This window comes from Canis lupus, chromosome 28 (genome assembly GCF_003254725.2).
Source record: "Canis lupus dingo isolate Sandy chromosome 28, ASM325472v2, whole genome shotgun sequence".
In the NCBI taxonomy this organism is placed as follows: domain Eukaryota; kingdom Metazoa; phylum Chordata; class Mammalia; order Carnivora; family Canidae; genus Canis; species Canis lupus.
Window position 1 is genome coordinate 11,953,773 of NC_064270.1, and position 20,912 is coordinate 11,974,684.

General features: G+C 34.4%; 1 protein-coding gene and 1 pseudogene across 3 annotated transcripts in view; both read right to left on the minus strand.

Moving 5' to 3' along the window:
* The window catches only part of HPSE2 (heparanase 2 (inactive)), a 631,399-nt gene that overhangs the window by 248,987 nt on the left and 361,500 nt on the right, over positions 1 to 20,912 (minus strand). For all 3 annotated transcript variants that reach the window (XR_004810045.2, XM_025466850.3, XM_049102998.1), the window contains exon 4: positions 624 to 797. Coding sequence is in view for 2 of the 3 variants with exons in the window: in XM_025466850.3 (XP_025322635.1) it covers positions 624 to 797 (174 nt within the window). In the remaining variant the exon portion in view is untranslated. The remainder of the gene's footprint in view (positions 1 to 623; positions 798 to 20,912) is intronic.
* Positions 18,469 to 19,246, minus strand: LOC112672618 (ATP synthase subunit O, mitochondrial-like; annotated as a pseudogene).

Consider the following 20,912-nt stretch of genomic DNA (forward strand, 5'->3'; position numbering starts at 1 on the left):
GGACATATATTTCATTTCTCTTAAATATATACCTGGGAGTGGAATTATTAGGTCATATAGCAACTCTATGCTTAACTTTTTGAGGAACTCACAGACTGTCTTCCAAAGTGGCTGCACCATATTACATTCCCACCAGCAGTGTATGAGGGTGCCAGTTTCTCCACATCTCTGCCAATAGTTGTGATTATCCTTTTTTTATTATGGGTATCCTAGTGGATGTGAAGTACTATCTTATTGTGGTTTTGATTTGCTTTTCCCTGGTGGCTAATGATGTTGAGCATCTTTTTATGTGTTTTTTTTGGCCTCTTAGAATTTTTCTTTGGAGAAATATCTATTCAGATCCTTTGGCCAATAGTATTCTTTTAAATGATTCTTATGTCATCCTTAATATGAAGTGAAACAACACAGCAAATTATATCCACAGTTCCAAGAATCAGATGTAGATTCACTAAATCCACTGTACTTCACTATGTGGTCTTTTCTTATTTAGAAGGTCAATTCAGTGGCCAAACTTCCCAAGTGTTTTCTGGGCCAGTACACTACAGATGGTCTGACTGAGGCTATATCCCAGGCCAATTTATTTTTAATATTGTCAATTCAGAGGAAATAACATCCTTACTTACCATTACCCAGTTCCCAAGAAATGTTGTACTTTTTGCTGGCACTGTACTTCAACAGACTCAGGGCACTAGAACTGTTCCAGGAGTTGTTGGGATTCCGACGCAGTGCATTTAGAGCAAATATCAGGTGGAGTCCAGAACAGTCAGCAAAGTTATAAAGTTTGTCTAGAGACCTGGCTGGGAAGAAGCAGAAAGAGGCTTGTAACTTTAAAATCAACATTTCAACAAAAGGAAAGTATTAGCCACTACAAAAAGCCTTTCTACAAGCTTCCTGCTAATTAATTCCTGCTAGGAATTATGCAGAGAGGCTTCAAAAGGATTATATTACCTCTTGGTTCAGTGTGCATTTTGAAGTGATTTTAGACAGCAGCACATAGAATTCTAGACACAGGTTGCAAATTAGCAACCAAGTCTAGTCCATAGTATGTTTTATTTGTTAACGACAACAAAAAAATGTAATTGCTAATTTAAAAATGGGAAGGTATCACAAAGTAGCTAGTTTCTAGCTCCTCTTGAAAAGTCTGAGGATCTGACACTGCTGGGTCTGTATTGCTTTATGAAATGATAAGAATAGTGTTGGGAGGCGAGGCCGAGACAAATGATTGGCTGGTAGGCATTGGAAAATAGCTCACCCTAGCAGCACTTCAAAAAAAAAATTCACCTGATTCTACATTTCTAGTATTTCTGAGAATGGAAACACCATTAATGTAAATACATTTATTGTCATTTTGATCCCTGACACCATCAATTCTACTCATCATGTGTCTCATACCCATCCCATTCCTTCATATCTATTGGCACTATTCTGGTTCTGGCTCTCATTTCTACTTGCATGTATTATCACAACAATATCTGTGCTTGCCTGTCCAGACTCATCTTCTTTCTAACTTCTTTCATCAGTTTCATTCATTTCTCAAAATTTAGTGGATTTTTAGACTGTTTTCTTCTTTAGTTCAAGAACTCTACAATTCAAACAAATTTCCCCCCAACTTCAAGCCTTTCTATTGTCATCTATGAGTTCTTTGTTGTTGTCACCCAGTTCTATTTATTGCAGAATCTCCTGCTCCATTAGTAATTATTCTCATTTGACATGCCCTTTTCCCTCTTTTAAACATATCCAGATCTTGTTCTTTTAGGCAGTGTTTTACAAAATATGCATGATATGACTTAAGTAATAGACTGAAAAAAAATTAGGTTAATAATTATGTACAGAGGTTCACATCAGCCTAGTATTCATTATCCAAGTGTGTAGAGCAGGGTTTCTCAAATGGAGTTCTGTAGAACACGAGGGGGTTCTACAAAAGATGATGCAGAGTGACCAACATGTCCCATTAGCAATTGTTCTTTTAGTCTTGTAAAGCAGAACCACAATCATTTGGTTGAGTCCATTATCAGTTTTTGAAGTGGAGTATAGGGAGGCTGCCATTTTTGTCTTCTTATATATATGAGAAAATATTTTTTTTTTTTTGAGAAAATATTTTTTTAAGAAGCATGAAGGAAAAGAACAGAAATTGTCTAATTTCAGTTGAAAATAAAATCCATAGGAACTTATCTCACGCTCAGCCCACAGTCTAGTAACTATGCAACAACAAAAGGCATAGGTTTCACATTAAAGAAATAAACAAAAAGGAATACACTTATTTATTTTTAGCTCCAAAATACTAATTAAAATTAAAACTCATTCATAAGCCTATTAAAGTGATCATGAAACCAATACATGTATATATTAATTTTACAATTATCTTTTTCAAGCCTGATCATGCCACTCATTAAGAAAAATGCCTTCTTTCAAAGTTTTATATAAAATTGTGTCTTAGGCTATAATTTTATTTATATTGCTTTGACATGCAGTTTTATTAACTTTACTATTCAACATTGTTCATTTATGTTCATATTGAGAACATTAATTAAATTCATAAGCTTTAAGTAAGTCTAACAAGTTTACCTTTAGAACAATTACATCCCATTTTGGCTTAAACCAGTTATTTAACAAAAACATATTATATTTGCCTATAAGTTTTCAAATTCATGTAAAGGAAAGAAAGATTAATTTCAAGAAAGAAAGTAAACTACTTTCTTTTTCTTTTTCTAAGTACGGTTGTCTAAAAAGTCATTTTTAGTTTTAAATAGGGAGAAAAAAACCTATCCTTGTACCTACCCTATATCACATATCATAATAGCCCTGCATACTCAATAGTATGATAGAAATTTGTAGTAAGACTTTTACCCCTACTTGGGTAAGATATAAAGAAATCAAGTAGGAAATTTTAAAAAGGAAAACTAAAGTATCTTCTATCTATACCACTAACCTTCATTGGAGTTGGTATCCTTTGTGGAGAAGAGGGAACCTACAAAAGAATAGGCTAAGAAGTTGGTTGCACAGATTCTCAAGAAACTACAATTGTTTATTTAAGTGAACATTGGCAAATATTATTGGATTATAATATCTATAATTAAATGATCTCACTGACATACCATGAGATTTAGATATTTTTATCCAGAGGTTCCCTGAAACTTGAGAATTATTTTAAGTGTTCCTCTGGTATAAAAAATTTGAGAAAGTTCTCCTAGAGTTAAAGAATGCATAGGAAATCAAGTCATCTGAACACCAAAATATTCACTGTTGAATTGAGAACTGACTTAAGCATTCTTTCTACTTGGCAAAATCCTCACTAATCAAATCTATTGGAAAGCCAAGTTGCAAGTCTGAGCAAAAGAGGCAGGATTTCATGAAATCAATGAAAACAATATCTGATAGTTGCTCAAACCACATGCAAATCCACTAATAAATAAAGATCTAGAAGAATTAAATCAATTAACTGAATGAGAGAAAACTCACAAGATAACACAATAGGTTGCCCAAAAACAATTTGAGGGGCACCTAGGTAGCTCAGTAATTAGGCATCTGCCTTTGGCTCAGGTCATGATCCCAGAGTCCTGGGACTGGACCCACATCAGTCTCCTTTGGGGAGCCTGCTTCTCCCTCTGCCTGTGTCTCCACCGCTCTTTATGAATAAATAGATAAAATCTTTAAAAAAAAAAGAAAAGAAGAAAAGAAAAAATAATTTGAATATTAAAAGATAAGAGAGGTCTATTTTGAAGTCTTTAAATATTTATGCTCCTGCCACAAAAGTTAAATTATTTTCTCAGAAAAATACTCAATGTTCAATTAAATAATGTTTTGTTCATTGAAATTGTTCATAGTTGCAATAACAACTTATAATCTATTACACTTATTTTCTTAATTTAGGTGTCATTTATAAATTAAACTTTTGCATCAAAATTGAATATGAATGACTAACACTTTTTAGTTAGACTGATTTCCTTTAAGTGACCTTTTTCTAGAATTATCTTTATAATAATGAATATTTCCTGTAGTTTTCATGTATATTAGAAAAACAAATATATGTCAAACATAAAAGCACATCAAACCTATGATTTCATTGCTTTGATGATTTAAGACAAGGCAAAGGGATTTACCCCCCAAAATATGTCAATATATAAAAAGTATGGAGAAATAAAAATATAGATGGTTTGTTAACATGGGAAAAATTGAGAACTAGAGTGCTAGAAGTTTGAGAAATACCTCCTTAAGGATAAATTTAAGTCCTGCCTCTTTATGAAGTCATTCCTGAGCATATTAATCTCTCTACAGTGATCACAACTTTCTCTAAACACAGGTTTTATATCATTTGTTAGCATCTGAGTGCTCTGTGACATCTATGGGATTATCTTATCTTGGGATTTACCTCTTGATTTAGGCACTTTTCCAGAATGAATGGCTTGTTTTTCCAGTTAACATGCTAAGTTCCTTAATGATTATTATTTACCTCATTCTATCCTTCATCACATCTATCTGAGAATAATTTCCTGCCTTAAAATCATGCTGAAGTATTCTTAAAACCCAAATCTTTTTTGATGCATATAAGTGATCTATTAAAAAATTGAAGGACCCAAAGAAAGATCTGTCTAATAATTATTATTGCTAGCTCACATATGTACTCTATAGTTTATTAGAATATTACATATATTTGAATATAGAGCATTTAGTAGATGCTCAACGAATGAATCTTCCTTGGAATATCTGCTGTCAGGTTGCATCCAAGCAAGCAGATACTTAAATATGACTTTCTACTCTCTCCACCAGAGGGTGCCAGTGCTTCTATGTCTCCTAGACAAGTTCCCTGGCATCTTACATGAACAGAATTCTAAGCAAACTTATCTGACTGGAAGATGAAGATGAGGATCTGGGGCTTGAGATGAAAAAGAGAATAGGCTTGGGAGTCATCTATATAGTACTGGTAGTTGATGCTGCAAAAGTTCTTGAGGCTTCTGAAGGAAACAATGATTGAGGATGAAACCTTAAGAAATATCTATGTATGAAGATCAGGAAAAAGGGCAGAGAAGAAGAACACAAAAATGTTATCTTAAGGAATCCTAAAGAAGATAGTTTCAAGGACGTGCTAGTCAATGACAGTACATGTTAGTGAGAAATTGAGAAGCAAATGGACTGAGAAAAAAATGTTATTACAAATAATCAAACAGTGAGGTTAGAAACTAAATTTAGATTAGGGTATAGACTTAAAGAATGAGTGGTAAAGAGCAAGGAATAGACTCTGGTACATTCAACTTATTTGTTGAAGTTCTGTGGCAGTAACAGGAAGAAAATAAACAAAAAAGTTACTAGAGAAGCACCAAAGATAGGTTTAAGAAAAATCAAGATCCAACACCTAGTTTTGTCAAAAAGCCATTTCTTCAATAAGGCTAATCTAAACTTATACTATAAACACATAAAATCAATGAATTCACATTAATATATGAATGATGGTTATTTTCCGTAGTTTCCTCAAGATTTGGCACTTTTAAAACAAAGTAAATAAAAACAAAGTAGACAAATAATAATAAACCAACAGACAAAAAAAGTAGGACTTTTATTAATCTAAGGAACTGGTAGCTAAAATTGCTAATAGAATTCATTCATTTGATAAATATTGCCCGAGCACCAACTATAGGCCAGGTAATATCATATACTTGAAAATTATAGTGATGAATCAAACAGAAAACAGGCCCTAGCCCCATGGAATTTACACTTAGAGTGGTTGTCCTGGGGTTCAGTAGTGGAGGTAAACCAGGGTAGGGGATTGTAGAACCAATGGAAGAGGTATGCTATTTTTAAAAAGCCTCACTGATAAGGTAACATTTAAGCAAAGACCCTACAGAAGTAAGAGAGTAAATCAAGTAGACTTAAAGGCAAAGGCTAGAGACAGGCATGAGACTGATGAATGTGAAGAACAGCAAAGAAGCTAGTGTGGCTACTCCAGAACGAATGGAAGGGAAAGCAGCAGGAGATGAGGTCAGAGCAGTAGAAAGGCCAGACTGTGTAGGGCCTTAAAGACCACTGTAAGGACTTTGCTTTTTACCCCAAATGACAGGAAAACCCCGGAGGGTTTTGAATATGACCCAATTCACATTTTAAAAGTATCAGTCTGGCTATTGAGCTAAAAAGAGACTAGAGGGGGAGGAGAGGGAAAAAGTGAAAGCACAGAAAGTAGTTAGGAGTTTATGGTAATAATTCAGGCAAGGGATAACAGTGGCTTGGACTAGAGTGGTAGCAGCAGAATGGTTGAAATGGCTGAATTCCTGGGATATTTTAAAGGTAGAGTTGATAATATTTGCTGGAGGATTAGATGTGGAGTATGCAGAAAAAGGAGGTCAAGGAAAACTCCAAAGTATTTGGCTTGAGTAACAGACAGATAATCTCGGCAATGAAGAAGGAAGTGTGGAAGATTAGGAGAAGAAAAGAGAGGAAAAGTTAGTAGCTTCCATTACAGCAAAAGCCAGCTATGTCGTTATTGTTCAACTTTGCCCCCACCCTCTAAAGTTATACTGGACCATTTACCAAAAAGAAGGTACCATGACTGCCTTTTTAGCATCCTTTTCAGTGTCTGATACACAATAAGTCTTAATAAATATCTAACTCATGCAGGTGTTATTTAGACCCATTCAATGCCACTTATAATCTGGCTGTACCATAAACACCCAATCTCAGTAATCATTATTCACTGTAGGAAATTCACTCTAGATTACGTCTATTACTCCATGCTTTTAAATGCACTCACATAATATGCTCATTGCTTTAAGTGTTCAATTTGGAGTGAATAATATCGGGGAGGTATAGGAGACTATCCACTAGAGGCTGGAAGAACAGAGAAATTTCTAACAGAAGCCAGAAAGAAATGTGAGAGTGAAAGCAAAGTGAGGTGAACTCTACCAATTCTGTCTCTTGTAATTCAGAGAGAAACCATCAGTTAATGGGGAACCATTTGAATTAGTGAGTACAACCAATAAAAAGGGGAGCATTTTAATTGTAGCTATTAAGAGAGAACAGTTTGAAAATTGCCTGGGAGGAAAACACAGCCATTTCACAAAGAGTGAAGATATCCTTTTAAGCTAAGAGCTAATTTTAATACGAAGAGAAATATCTCCAGTTTTGTCAGGGCAATGAAATCTTAACAAGGTTATAAAGAAATCAGCTTAAAAGTCTATAATTTGACTGAAGCTATTGAAGGAGAATGAGATTTGGGAAATGTCTGTGAATAAAAATTACAACACTCTCCAAGACTGTAGGACAGAGACTAATTATTGTATTAATCAATTTAACTACATTTAAAGGGAAAACTAAATGCCAGTGAGTATAATGGGTCTTCTGGATCCTATCAGAAGTCCATATAAATCATGACAGGGAAAGTATAAAAGAGACATTGACATTATTAAAGAGGCTAGGATTGTTTTTAAGAAATGTGCCCTTAAGTAAATGATTTTAGAATATGAAAATAAAATTTCTAGAAGATAGTTGGAAATACCTAACAAAATTTAAGTGTTCATTCCCTTAGATCAAGCAAGTCCACCACTAGACATTTTTCCTATATATACATATACTTTCATAATTTCCCCAAGATATACAAAGATTATCATTGCACCTCTCTTTTTAATAGCCAGTAGCTGAAAATAATCCAAATGCCTACGTAATGGGGACTGTTGAATAAATTATAAAGAATCTATGTTACAGAAAGAGATTCCATATAAGGAAAAGAAGGCATGAATAAACCATGTGGAGTTAGATTGGAATTGGTGCTATCAATATAATTTATGGTTTTTAATATATGTACATATGGATAGAAACAGAAATAGAAATGTATATACAGGTGAGATATCTAGATCTATTTATATCTATATCTATGTTTATAATTTCCTCTCCACTGAGCAAACCTGAAAGCAATGACATTACAGAATCAATGAGCACTCTTAGGACCCAGATCTTTGTTTCTAAATACCAGTCTCTCATAAAAGGAACCAGAGATCCTTAAACAAATGGTTGATGCCAGAGCTAAGTAAGACAAGATATAAGTTTAGAATATTTTGTGGTACCAGAAATTAAGAGAGTGATAAAAAAAAAAGTGAAGGCATGTCACAAGGACATAGGAGCTAACCTGAATAAGCTCCCTGATGGCTAAAGCTAAAAGAATTTGAACAACAAAATGAATAATGATGACATTTGATTATAACCCTCAGAATAAAAATAAAGACCCCAGAGTCATCTTGTATAAATAATGACTAAACAAATAAAAGAGAGAGGAAGAACAGCTCTTCTTCACAGAATACCAATTAATAAATGTAAAAGAATGGACATAGAAAACCGCCATTAGGCAAAACCTCATAGTAATTGCTACAGTCAAGGACCATTGATGGATGCTAAAATTAGTATGTTAGAGTACGATGACAAAAAAAAGATTTGGATTGTCTCAAAGTATCTCCCTCAAGATAAAAAGATAGAAATAGTAACTCTATACAGGGTAACCTGACAGACACTATCTTAATTAACCTTGTGATCAAAATTAACCTTAGTAGGGACGCCTGGGTAGCTCAGTGGTTGATGTCTGCCTTTGGCTCAGGGCGTGATCCCGGTCCAGGGATGGAGTCCCACATTTTGCTCCCTTTTAAGAGCCTGCTTCTCCCTCTGTCTATGTCTAGGTTTCTCTCTGTGTCTCTCAGGAATAAATAAATTAAATCTTTAAAAAAATTAACCTTAGTAGATATAATGACAAAAGGAACCCTGATATGAAGCCCTGACACAGGTAGAACATCACTTTAGCAGTAGTTAGATCTTAAAAAATGTAAAAGCTGAGTTCAATCATTAGGAAACATCAGACAAAATCAATTTAAGGGACATTCTACAAAATATATGGCCTGGACTCTTCAAAAGTGAAAGAAAACAAAAGACTAAAGAATGATCACAGATTGAAAGAGAAATGACAACTAAATGCAATGTAGTGTCCTAGACAGAATTCTAGAACAGAAAAAGGGCAATGGTGGGAAAATTGGCCAAATCTGAAAAAGGCCTATAGGTTAGTTAACAGTATTATATCAATATTAAATTTCCTTATTTCTATAATTGTACTAGTTATATCAAATGTTAATATTAGGGGAAGTTGGATAAAGAATGTAGGAGATCTGTATGAACTACACATGAATTGTGATTTCACAAAATTTGATGAATGCTTTTATAAGACTAAAAATAATTTAATATGAAACATGAAAAAAAAAACAAAAGGAGATCTGTATAGATTTATATGGAAAAAAATCAAGATTTATTACCATTTTTAAAAAATGAAAAAGAAAAAAGAAATGACCAGAATGGTATAATATGATCTCTTCTAAGTGATATATTCATGTACACATATACACAGAACTATATACAATCATATATGTATATACAAAATGGGTATTTAAACAACCATTTTTTTGCAAGGAAATAAAACTGTTAAAACTCATAATTTGGGGCAGCCCAGGTGGCTCAGTGGTTTAGCGCCGCCTTCAGCCCAGGGCATGATCTTGGAGACCCAGGATCCAGTCCCACTTTGGGCTGCATGGGGAGGGAGCCTGCATCCCATCAAGCCTGCATCTCCCTCTGCCTGTGTTTCTGCCTCTCTCTCTCTCTCTCTCTGTTCTCATGAATAAATAAATAAAATATTAAAAAACCCTCATAATTTGGGAGGACAGGAAGTGAAGGTAAGAAAAGCAAATGACAGTTTTATTTTTCAGTTTCTACAAGTCTGAATTTATTTATTTATTTATTTACTTATTTATTTATTTATGTATTATTTATTATTTATTGGAGTTCAATTTGCCAACATATAGCATGACACCCAGTGCTCATCCCATCACGTGTCCCCCTCAGTGCCCGTCACCGTCACCCCCACCCCCCGCCCACCTCCCTTTCCACCCCCCCTTGTTCGTTTCCCAGAGGAAAAAAAATGAGTGGGAAATATCAGAAAGGGAGACAGAACAAGTCTGAATTTCTACCAAAAAAAGGATTATAGGCAAGAAATTATGGTCCTTTTCTCAGTTTCTTTTCTATATCTCTCTATATTAAAATAAAGGAATAAAAAATGAAAATAATCTATAATATTTATCATATAATTTAAGGGTTTGCTTTTGTGAAAAAAAATAATTAAGTCTTCAGTGCTATTGCTTAAATATTCTAAATAAACTATGTTCTTTTGTATATAATGCCCAGTATTCTATGATTCTGATTCACATGAATTCTGAAATGAAAAGATTTCCCACTCACTACAGCAAACAATACAACCTAGTATTTTTGTTGTAGTGAAACAAAGAACATGTAGATTATTCTTATATATTATGAAAGTTTAGCAAAGAATCACATCACTTTTTCTGTGGAAGACCACATAGTAAATATTTTATGTTTTGTGGGCCACATATCATCTCTGTCACATATTCTTCTTTTTTTCTAAATAGCTATTTAAAAATATAAAAACCATTCTTAGCTTATACTGGGTTCCCAACCTGAGGGATATGGACAACTTACTGCAGAATTCCAGACATTATTCTACCTCTAGGCTGAATAAATAACATATGTCAAACACTTATGTAATGATATTTCTTGAATAGCTATAGATACTTCTAGGATTAACATAAAAATTATTTTATTTATTTTTTAATAAATTTATTTTTTATTGGTGTTAAATTTGTCAACATACAGAATAACACCCAGTGCTCATCCCGTCAAGTGCCCAACTCAGTGCCCGCCATCCAGTCACCCCCACCCCCCACCCACCTCCCCTTCCACCACCCTTAGTTCGTTTCCCAGAATTAGGAGTCTTTCATGTTCTGTCTCCCTTTCTGATATTTCCCACTCATTTTTTCTCCTTTCCCCTTTATTCCCTTTCACTATATTTTATATTCCCCAAAAGAATGAGACCATATAATGTTTGTCCTCCGATTGACTTATTTCACTCAGCATAATACCCTCCAGTTCCATCCACGACGAAGCAAATGGTGGGTATTTGTCGTTTATAATGGCTGAGTAATATCCCATTGTATACATATCCCACATCTTCTTTATCCATTCACCTTTCAATGGACACCGAGGCTCCTTCCACAGTTTGGCTATTATGGGCATTGCTGCTATAAACATCGGGGTGTAGGTGTCCCGGCGTTTCATTGCATCTATATCTTTGGGGTAAATCCCCAGCAGTGCAATTGCTGGGTCGTAGGGCAGGTCTATTTTTAACTCTTTGAGGAACCTCCACACAGCTTTCCAGAGTGGCTGCACCAGTTCACATTCCCACCAACAGTGCAAGAGGGTTCCCTTTTCTCCACATCCTCTCCAACATTTGTGGTTTCCTGCCTTGTTAATTTTCCCCGTTCTCACTGGTGTGAGGTGGTATCTCATTGTGGTTTTGATTTGTATTTCCCTGATGGCAAGTGATGAGGAGCATTTTCTCATGTGCTTGTTGGCCATGTCTATGTCTTCCTCTGTGAGACTTCTGTTCATGTCTTTTGCCCATTTCATGATTGGATTGTTTGTTTCTTAGGTGTTGAGTTTAATAAGTTCTTTATAGATCTCGGAAACTAGCCCTTTATCTGATAGGTCATTTGCAAAAATCTTCTCCCATTCTGTAGGTTGTCTTTTAGTTTTGTTGACTGTATCCTTTGCTGTGCAAAAGCTTCTTATCTTGATGAAGTCCCAATAGTTCATTTTTGCTTTTGTTTCTTTTGCCTTCGTGTACGTATCTTGCAAGAAGTTACTGTGGTCGAGTTCAAAAAGGGTGTTGCCTGTGTTCTCCTCTAGGATTTTGATGGAATCTTGTCTCACATTTAGATCTTTCATCCGTTTTGAGTTTATCTTTGTGTATGGTGCAAGAGAATGGTCTAGTTTCATTCTTCTGCATGTGGATGTCCAATTTTCCCAGCACCATTTATTGAATTGACTGTCTTTTTTCCAGTGGATAGTCTTTCCTCCTTTGCCGAATATTAGTTCACCATAAAGTTGAGGGTCCACTTCTGGGTTCTCTATTCTGTTCCATTGATCTATGTGTCTGTTTTTGTGCCAGTACCACACTGTCTTGATGACCACAGCTTTGTAGTACAACCTGAAATCTGGCATTATGATGCCCCCAGCTATGGTTTTCTTTTTTAAAATTCCCCTGGCTATTCGGGGTCTTTTCTGATTCCACACAAATCTTAAAATAATTTGTTCCAACTCTCTGAAGAAAGTCCATGGTATTTTGATAGGGGTTGCATTAAAATTATTTTAAAAGGCATTACTGGATTCACATAAACTTCCCATTCTCATTGATTTTCTTAATCAGTGAATAGCAAAAGTGTAACTGGTCTTATGTGGACAGTTCATTAGATGTCTTCATATTAAAAAGGACTCCTCACACGAGGACTCAGAAAATGTAACTTCCACACACTTCCTTAGAGGAATTACTTAAGGGTGCAATTCAGTCAAACAAGAAAAGAAGGCATGAGATTCAGAGGCAGTAGATAAATTCAGAGTGTAATAATGAAAAGCCCAAGAATGAGACTTACACAGAAGACTTAGAAGGGGATGAGTTTACATTGAATGAGAGGAATAGAAAAAATGTGTAGATGTGACAAAGACACATTTTGTAAGGGAAAAGGGGCAATTTAAAAACTGGGAACAAAAAAGCTGAATAAGAAACTTATGTCCAAATATGAAATAATCTAAAATGGATATGATCTTAAAGGAGTTAAAGGAGTACAAAGGAAAGAAAGATTGTTTGACCTTGATTATAGGGAAGTTCTTTGAGTGGCTCAGGAGTTGTGACATTAGAATATCAAAGTAGAAAATGTCAATCTAGTATAGAACTTGTCCCAGCAATAAAAGAATTTTATGCAATAATTCCGTAGATCGTCTTTATTGCTTTTCAATATTTGAATACTTTTGATAGCATAACTAACTAAATAAAAGGATGTATGAGCATATTATTTGATCACAGAGAGATTAAATATTGGAAGATATTGGAAGATTAAAAAATAGTAGAAAATCCCACAATACCATAAGGTAATTCTTTGAAAAACTAGTAAAATAGTAAAAAAAGGTAAAATCTTTAGCAAGTTTGATGAGAGAAAAGGAAGAGAAAGAAAAAAATGAAGAAAAGGCATATAACAATAATTTTAGCAAAGAAAAAGGAATAGTGTTAAAGTATTTTTACATGATAATAATATATATAAAAAGCATTATGTCACTAAAATTGAGATGGAAAATCTTACACATCAGCAATAACCAATTAGAAAAATACAAAACATAAAAAAATACCATTCATGATAACATATTATGGATATATTATAATATATATAGAGAGATCTGTAAAATAACAAGGCACATGCCCAAGAAAAATGTATATTACCCTTATGGAGAAAATTACAAAACCTTATTGTCATGAAAAGGTTTGAGTAATAGAAAATTATGCCTTACTTGGGGATAAGAAGTGTTGATATTTCTTAAAATGCCAATTCTCCCTATATTAACACATGAGTATAATGTAAATCCAATAAAAGCTCCATCAGAGATTATCATGGAATTTGACAAAGTGATCTTAAAATTAATATTGAAGAGTAAAAAGCAAAGCACCTCATAGGAGGAGATCCCTCCTGATGTTAGCTAATGATTGCTACCCATTTTATTCTATGCTGACATTTGCCAATTCTGGAGTAGGATGATGAATGAAAGTTCTAACATATGTGTAATTGAGTCCTAGATGAGTGGAGAAAGAGAATGGGGTAAATAATATTTGAAGAAATAATAGCCAATAATTTTCCAAAATATAAATAATAAATCAATTCAGAGATTTAAGAAGCTCAGTAAACTCTGAGTAGGAAAAATACAAAGGAAATCTAGAAAAATCATGGCCACGTTGTGAAAACTCAAAGCCAAGAGAATATCTTAAAAGCAATCACAGTGAAGGCATATTAGTTTTACCATATCAACAATAAAACTGACAGCTCACTTTTCAATAGAAACTGCAAGTTAATGGAAAATGAAACTTCTCAGAGTGCAAACTTTCAGCATAGAATCATTTACCCAAAGGAAAATATCCTCCAAAAATGAAAACAGGACTTCTAAGACTCCATCGGTGTCAACCAAGATGAAATAAGCCAATTACAGCATATCACTCACACTGATAATAACTAAAATCTCTGGACAGAAGAAGACAACCACCTAAGTACTCTGAAAAGTAAACATTAGCAAGCAGACTGTAAACTGAACTCAAAATATGGGCAATGGTCTGTAATGAGGGCAAGTTTCACGATCTTATTTTCTTTCTTTAACTACTACCTTTGGCTGAGGGAAGGCCCAAATGGCAGAACTGTGCTATGGGTGTTGAAAACAAAAATTCTCAGATTCAAAATATTACCGCTAGCCATGAAACCAGGAAAAGAGGCTCCGGCATGTTAGTGTGTAGAGAAATACCTTCTTTCAGCCTTTTCCTTCTTTCTCTTTTCTCTCTCATCCCTACCAGTAGATCTGGCCAGTTGGGAATTTTATGGCTGTAACATTGATGACACAGGCACCTACAGCTCTGAGAAAAGATTCATATTTCTGGGCAAAGATTTTTTTAAATGGGCTCCCACTGCCCAAATAATGAGGGATTCCTTGGTACGTCTTTCACCTTCTTCTCTCTCATCACTTTGCCTCTCAGGTGACCCTAGTCTCACAGAATTGCATGAATATATGGGGGAATAAAACCTGAAAATTAATTATAGAAATATCTGGAAAATGCCTCTAAATATTTGGAAATTATACCTCACAGTAAATAATTTTTCGGTAAAACAAGAAGTCAAGGAGAAATTAATAAATATATTGAGCAGAGTAAAAATGAAAATAGAATATATCAAAATTTGTGGGACACAAACAAAATACTGCTTAGAGAGAAATTGTTAGTTTTAATTCTTTCACATAAAAGAAAGATTTTATATCATTATTCTAAGCTACAAAAAGAAAATCGAAACCCAAAGCTAAGAGTAAGAGAAAGATAATAAAGAATAACATATAGAATAATACCCAGTGCTCATCCTATCAAGTGCCCCCCTCAGTGCCCATCACCCAGTCACCCCCAACCCCCGCCCACCTCCCCTTCCACCACCCCTAGTTCGTTTCCCAGAGTTAGGAGTCTCTCATGTTCTGTCTCCCTTTCTGATATTTCCCACTCATTTTTCTCCTTTCCCCTTTATTCCCTTTCACTATTTTTTATATTCCCCAAATGAATGAGACCATAAAATGTTTGTCCTTCTCCGATTGACTTATTTCACTCAGCATAATACCCTCCAGCTCCATCTGAGGGGGGCACTTGATGGGATGAGCACTGGGTGTTATTCTATATGTTGGCAAATTGAACACCAATAAAAAATAAATTTATAAAAATTAAAAAGATTCAGAATAAACACCTAGAATAAAGGACCCAGATTATTTTTAAAAAAGAATAAAAATGAGTAAAATTGAATAAAATCAAACCAAAAGTTAGTTCTTTGAAAAAAATCAATAAAATTGACAAAACTCACAAACAGACCAAGAAACTATGGGGAAAGACACAAATTACCAATATTAAAAGAGAGGAGTTAATATAAACCATATAAACATTAAAAGGAGAATAAAATATTATGAACAACTTTGTGTCCATAAATTTAAGAATTTACATAAAGTAGAACTATGCTTTGAAAGACAGAAATTACCAAAATTCTATCAGATAAAGTAGATTATAGGAATAGGCATACATCTAAAGAAATTGAATTCATAGTTCAAGACTTTCCAAAAAATAAAACAGGCCCAAAAAATTCTCACCAGTGAAGCCAATTCTGTATCAATGAACACTAAGGAAAAAATAATACCATCTCAACACTATATCTACGGGAAAATAGAAGAGAACAGTTCTCAACTCATTTTAGTAGACGAGCATTACCCTGATGCCAAAATGAAACAGCAATTACAAGAAATTAAAAAAAAAAACATGCTAATGTCCCTTAAGAAATATCCTTAAACTTCCCAAGAAAATATTAACAAATTTAATCCCGAAATATAAATATATAAAAGAATAACATGATCAAGTAAGTTTATCCCAGTAATGGAAACCTGATTCAACATTCAAAATTCAATCAATGTAATTCACCAAATCAACAAACTAAAGAAGAAAAATTGCATTCATTTCAATAGATACAGATAAAGCTTTTAATGAATTCAACCTCCATTTATGATAAAAAACTCTTAGAAAACTATGAAGAGAAGAATCTTCCTTTACTTGATAAAGGGTATCTACAAAAAATTTCCAACTCTTGGAAGGGGCTGAAGCTTTTTACTATTCAACTTTTCACTGTGGAATATGATATTAACTATAGGCTTTTTCCTAGTCAGAGTAATTAGGCAAGAAAAAAAGCATCTAAATTAGAAAGTAAAATTGTCTGTGTTTGCAGATGGCATGATCTTAAATGTAGAAATCCTAAATTCTCCACACACAAAAAGTTACAACTAATAAAAAATTTAGTAAAGTCTCAGAATGCAAAATCAACACACAAAACTCAATTATATATCTGTACATTTACAACTTACTCAAAACAGAAATTAAGAAAACAATTCCATTTACATTAGCATCAAAAACAATAAGATACTTAGGAATAAATTTAACCAGGTAAAAGACTTGTGCACTGAAAACTGCAAAACAAGGATGATATAAATGTTAAAAGATACAAATAAATAGGACATTCTGTGTTCTTGGGCCAGAAGAATTAATATTGTTAAAATGTTCATACTCCCCCAAATGATCTATAGATTCAATGCAATCTCTATCCAAATTCCAGTGGAATTTTTTTACAGAAATATAAAAACAATCCTAAAGTACATTTGAAAGCACAAAAGACTTCAAATAGTCAAAGCAGTTTTGGGAAAGAATAAAGGTAAAAGTATCACACTTTCTTTTTTTAAATTTTTTTTTATGATAATCACAGAGAGAGAGAAAGAGAGAGAGAGAGAGAGAGGCAGAGACACAGGCAGAGGGAGAAGCAGGCTCCATGCACCGGGAGCCCGATGTGGGATTCGATCCCGGGTCTCCAGGATCGCGCCCTGGGCCAAGGGCAGGCGCTAAACCGCTGCACCACCCAGGGATCCCAGTATCACACTTTCTGATTTCAAAACACATTACAAAGCTATAGTAAAACACTATGTACTGGTATAAAAGCAGACAGACCAGTAGAACAGAATAGACAACCCAGAAACAGGGCCATAAACATACAGTCAACTGATCTTCAACTAGGGTGCCAAGAGTGGTGCCTGGTGACTCAGTCAGTTGTGTCTGCCTTCTGCTAAGGTCATGATCTAGGGTCCTGGGATAGAGACCTCTCCCTCTGTCCACTTATGCTCTCTCTCTAAATAAATAAAATCTTTTTTTTAAAAAAAGGTGCCAAGAATATACAATGGGGAAAAGATCATCTATTCAATAAATTGTGTTGGGAAAATTGGATATCCATATACAAAAGAATGAAACTGGACTTTTATCTCACACTTTATACAAAACTCAAATAAAATGAATTAAATATTTAAATGACAAACCTGAAACCATAAAACTCTTAGAAAAAAGCATAGGAAAAATGTTTCTAGATATTGGACTGGGCAATGATTTCCTGGAAATGTCAAAAGCAAAACTAGACAAATGAGATTATCTCAAACTAAAAAGGTTCCACATAGCAAAGGAAACAATTAACAAAATGAAAAGACAACCTGCAATGGAAAAAATATTTTCAGATCATATATCTTATAAGAAGTTAATATCCAAAATATATAAGGCAGTCTTACAACTCAATAGGAAAAAAACCCCACAAGTAAGTCAATTTAAAAATGGGCAAAGGACGACCTGAATACACATTTCTCCAAAGAAAACAAACAAATGGCCAACCGGTATATGAAAAGGTGTGCAACATCACTAGTCATCAGGGAAATGCAAATCAAAACCACAATGAGCTATCACCTCACACCTGTTAGGATAACTATTATTCAAAAAACAAAGGAGTAATGTTGGTGAGGATGTGGAGAAAAGGGAACACTTGTGACTGTTGGTAGGAATGTAAATTGGTGTAGCCACGACAGAAAACAATATGGAGGTTCCTTTAAAATTAAAAATAGAATTATCATTTGATTTAATAATCTCACTTTTGAATATATAGCCAAAGGAATTGAAATCTTTGTCTTAAAGAGATATTTGTACTCCCACCTTTATTGCAGCATTTTGCATAATAGCCTAGATCTGTAAACAAACCTAAAAATCCATCAACAGCTAAATGGACAAAGCATATGTGGTATATAAATATAATGGAATATTATTCAGCCTTTAAAAAGAAGAAAATTCTGCCATTGTAAGGCTGAATAATATTCCACTGTATGTATACAACACATTTTCTTTTTTTATCGTTCAGGAAGCATTTTATCATTGCTCCAAGTTTAGGAATTTTCACTGACAGAAAATCAGCACTTTCAGAAAATCTCCCACAAAGCCCTGATCAGCTTCTGAATCTGGGTTTTCATAATATCAGTATATTTTTCTCCAATATGGACAATCATTGCCACTATGCTTGACAGCTCTTCAGGACTGTTTTTATTTCAGAAAGAGTGGCTTCATCTAAAGGAGATAGAGGGGGCACCTGGGTGGCTCAGTGGTTGAGTGTCTGCCTTCGGCTCAGGTCATGATCCCGGGGTCCTGGGATCAAGTCCTGTATCAGGCTTCCTGCAGGGAGCCTGCTTCTCCCTCTGCCTATGTCTCTGCCTTTGTGTGTCTCTCATGAATAAATAAATAAAATCTCAAAAAAAAAATAAAGATGATACAGTGGAAACTGTGCAAGGGACTTCTCCATGGTGCATGATCATCATGGTTGAAAGGCAGAAATGACTCCAGGGATATTGTTCAAGCAACAATTTTCAGCAAGAAAACTGATCAGGCTGGACATGAGGGGAGAGAACCTCTATTTTGCTGTCATGTCATTTAGTCTTTTCTCTTTCACTGTTTGCTTACACAGGGATTCATAATGGAAGCAGCCATTTTGGGTTCCTTCAATATTTGTGCTACTCTCAGCAATTCCTTTTCTACTTGTTCCAGTTTATTCTGTTTAGATGCAGCAGAAAGAGCTGTGGCATAGCAACTTTCAATACCATATACCTGAAGAAGTGGTCTCATGTGCTTGGCAAACACCCTGACCACAGATGCACTAAGGAAACACACCTGCTGGGAGAGCCCAGAAACTACTGGAGTGGCCATCTTCCCTGGGTAGCTGTAGATCCATATACATTTTCTTTAGCCCATTAACCATTGATGGATATTTAGGTTGCTAGAATAGATGAATCTGGAGGACATTATGCTAAATGAAATAGACCAGGAACAGAAAGACAAATACTACATTATTTCATTTGCAATCTAAAATAGTTGAACAGAAACAGAGAGGTGTAATGATGTTGCCAGAGGCTTTAAGGGGAGATAAGTAGGGAAGTGTTGGTCAAAGAGTACAAAGTTTCAGTTATGCAAAATAAATAAATTCTGGAGATCTACTGTATGACATAGAGCCACATATTATCAACACTGTATCCTTAAAATTTTGCTAAGAGGGGGGATCTTAGGTTAAGTGCTCTTACCACTGAAAGACAAATAAACAACCCCCAAAAGAAAACAAGGGGGTGGAGAAAACTTTTTGAGATAATTAATAAATGAGATCATGACATTGATAGTGATGATGGTTTCATGGGTATCTAATCTCTAAATACATCTAGTTGTATACACTAAGTATCTACAGCTTTTTGTCATTCCTACCTCAACATGAGTGGCTTAATAAAATCCTCTGCAAATGTTATACTTATTGGTGAAAGACTGAATGCTATGTTGTTTGCAGTAATAATAAGAAACAACTTAAATGTCCATCAATGAGAACTGAGAAGTAATTTAAAGATAATGAACTAGAGCTATATGTATTAGAAGAGATCTCAAAAACTAAGCAGAATAAAAATAGTTGCAGAATGATATATGTTGTCAAAATATACAAATAATATCATATATTCATTATAGAAGTACATTGTATGTATATATACAGCATATTGTATATATACATCTGTGTGTATTATGTATATAGTATAAGTAAAATAGAAGTGAGGACGAATGTAAGTAAAAAATTCACTGCTTGGTGGTTACCTATGTGTTGAGATGGAGGGCAGTGGGGTTGGAAAGGAACACTCAAGTGGTTTTAACTATATCTGAGATGTTGTCTTAAAAAAAAAGATCTGAAGTAAATATATCCATATGTAAAGACTTATTAGCCTTAATAAAGTTAATTATTGGTGAGTAGATGGTATTTATTTCATTATTCTCTATACACCTTTTATTTAGTTTGTTTTTTCCTAATAAAATTACTAAAAATGGGCACCTGGGTGGCTTAGTGGCTGAGTGTCTCCCTTTGGCTCAGGTCAAGATCCCAGGGTTTTGGGATTGAGTCCCACATCGGGATCCCTGCAGGGAGCCTGCTTCTTCCTCTGCCTATGTCTCTGCCTTTCTGTGTGTGTCTCTCATGAATAAATAACTAAAATCTTTTTTAAAATGCTAAAAATAAAAAAGTTTTAATATGGTTATTTTAATGAAAAAGGTAACTTTTGGAGAGGGGCTAAGATAGGTAGTGGCAGAAAGGAGAAGGAGACTATTGATTTTCATCATAACCAATTCTGCAGTATTTGATTTGTAACCTTGTTGATTAACAACTACAATTAAAAGATTTTTATTTGCTTTAATGAAAATGGTCTTTTATGAAACTGGAAAAGTTTGAGGACCACTTCACAGATTCTAAACATTTTGATGCCTCGATCTTACTTGTCTTTGTGTTCTTGAGTCTAGCTGCAGTGCCCAACACACAGAGTATAGTAAGTACATATTGATTGATTGTTGT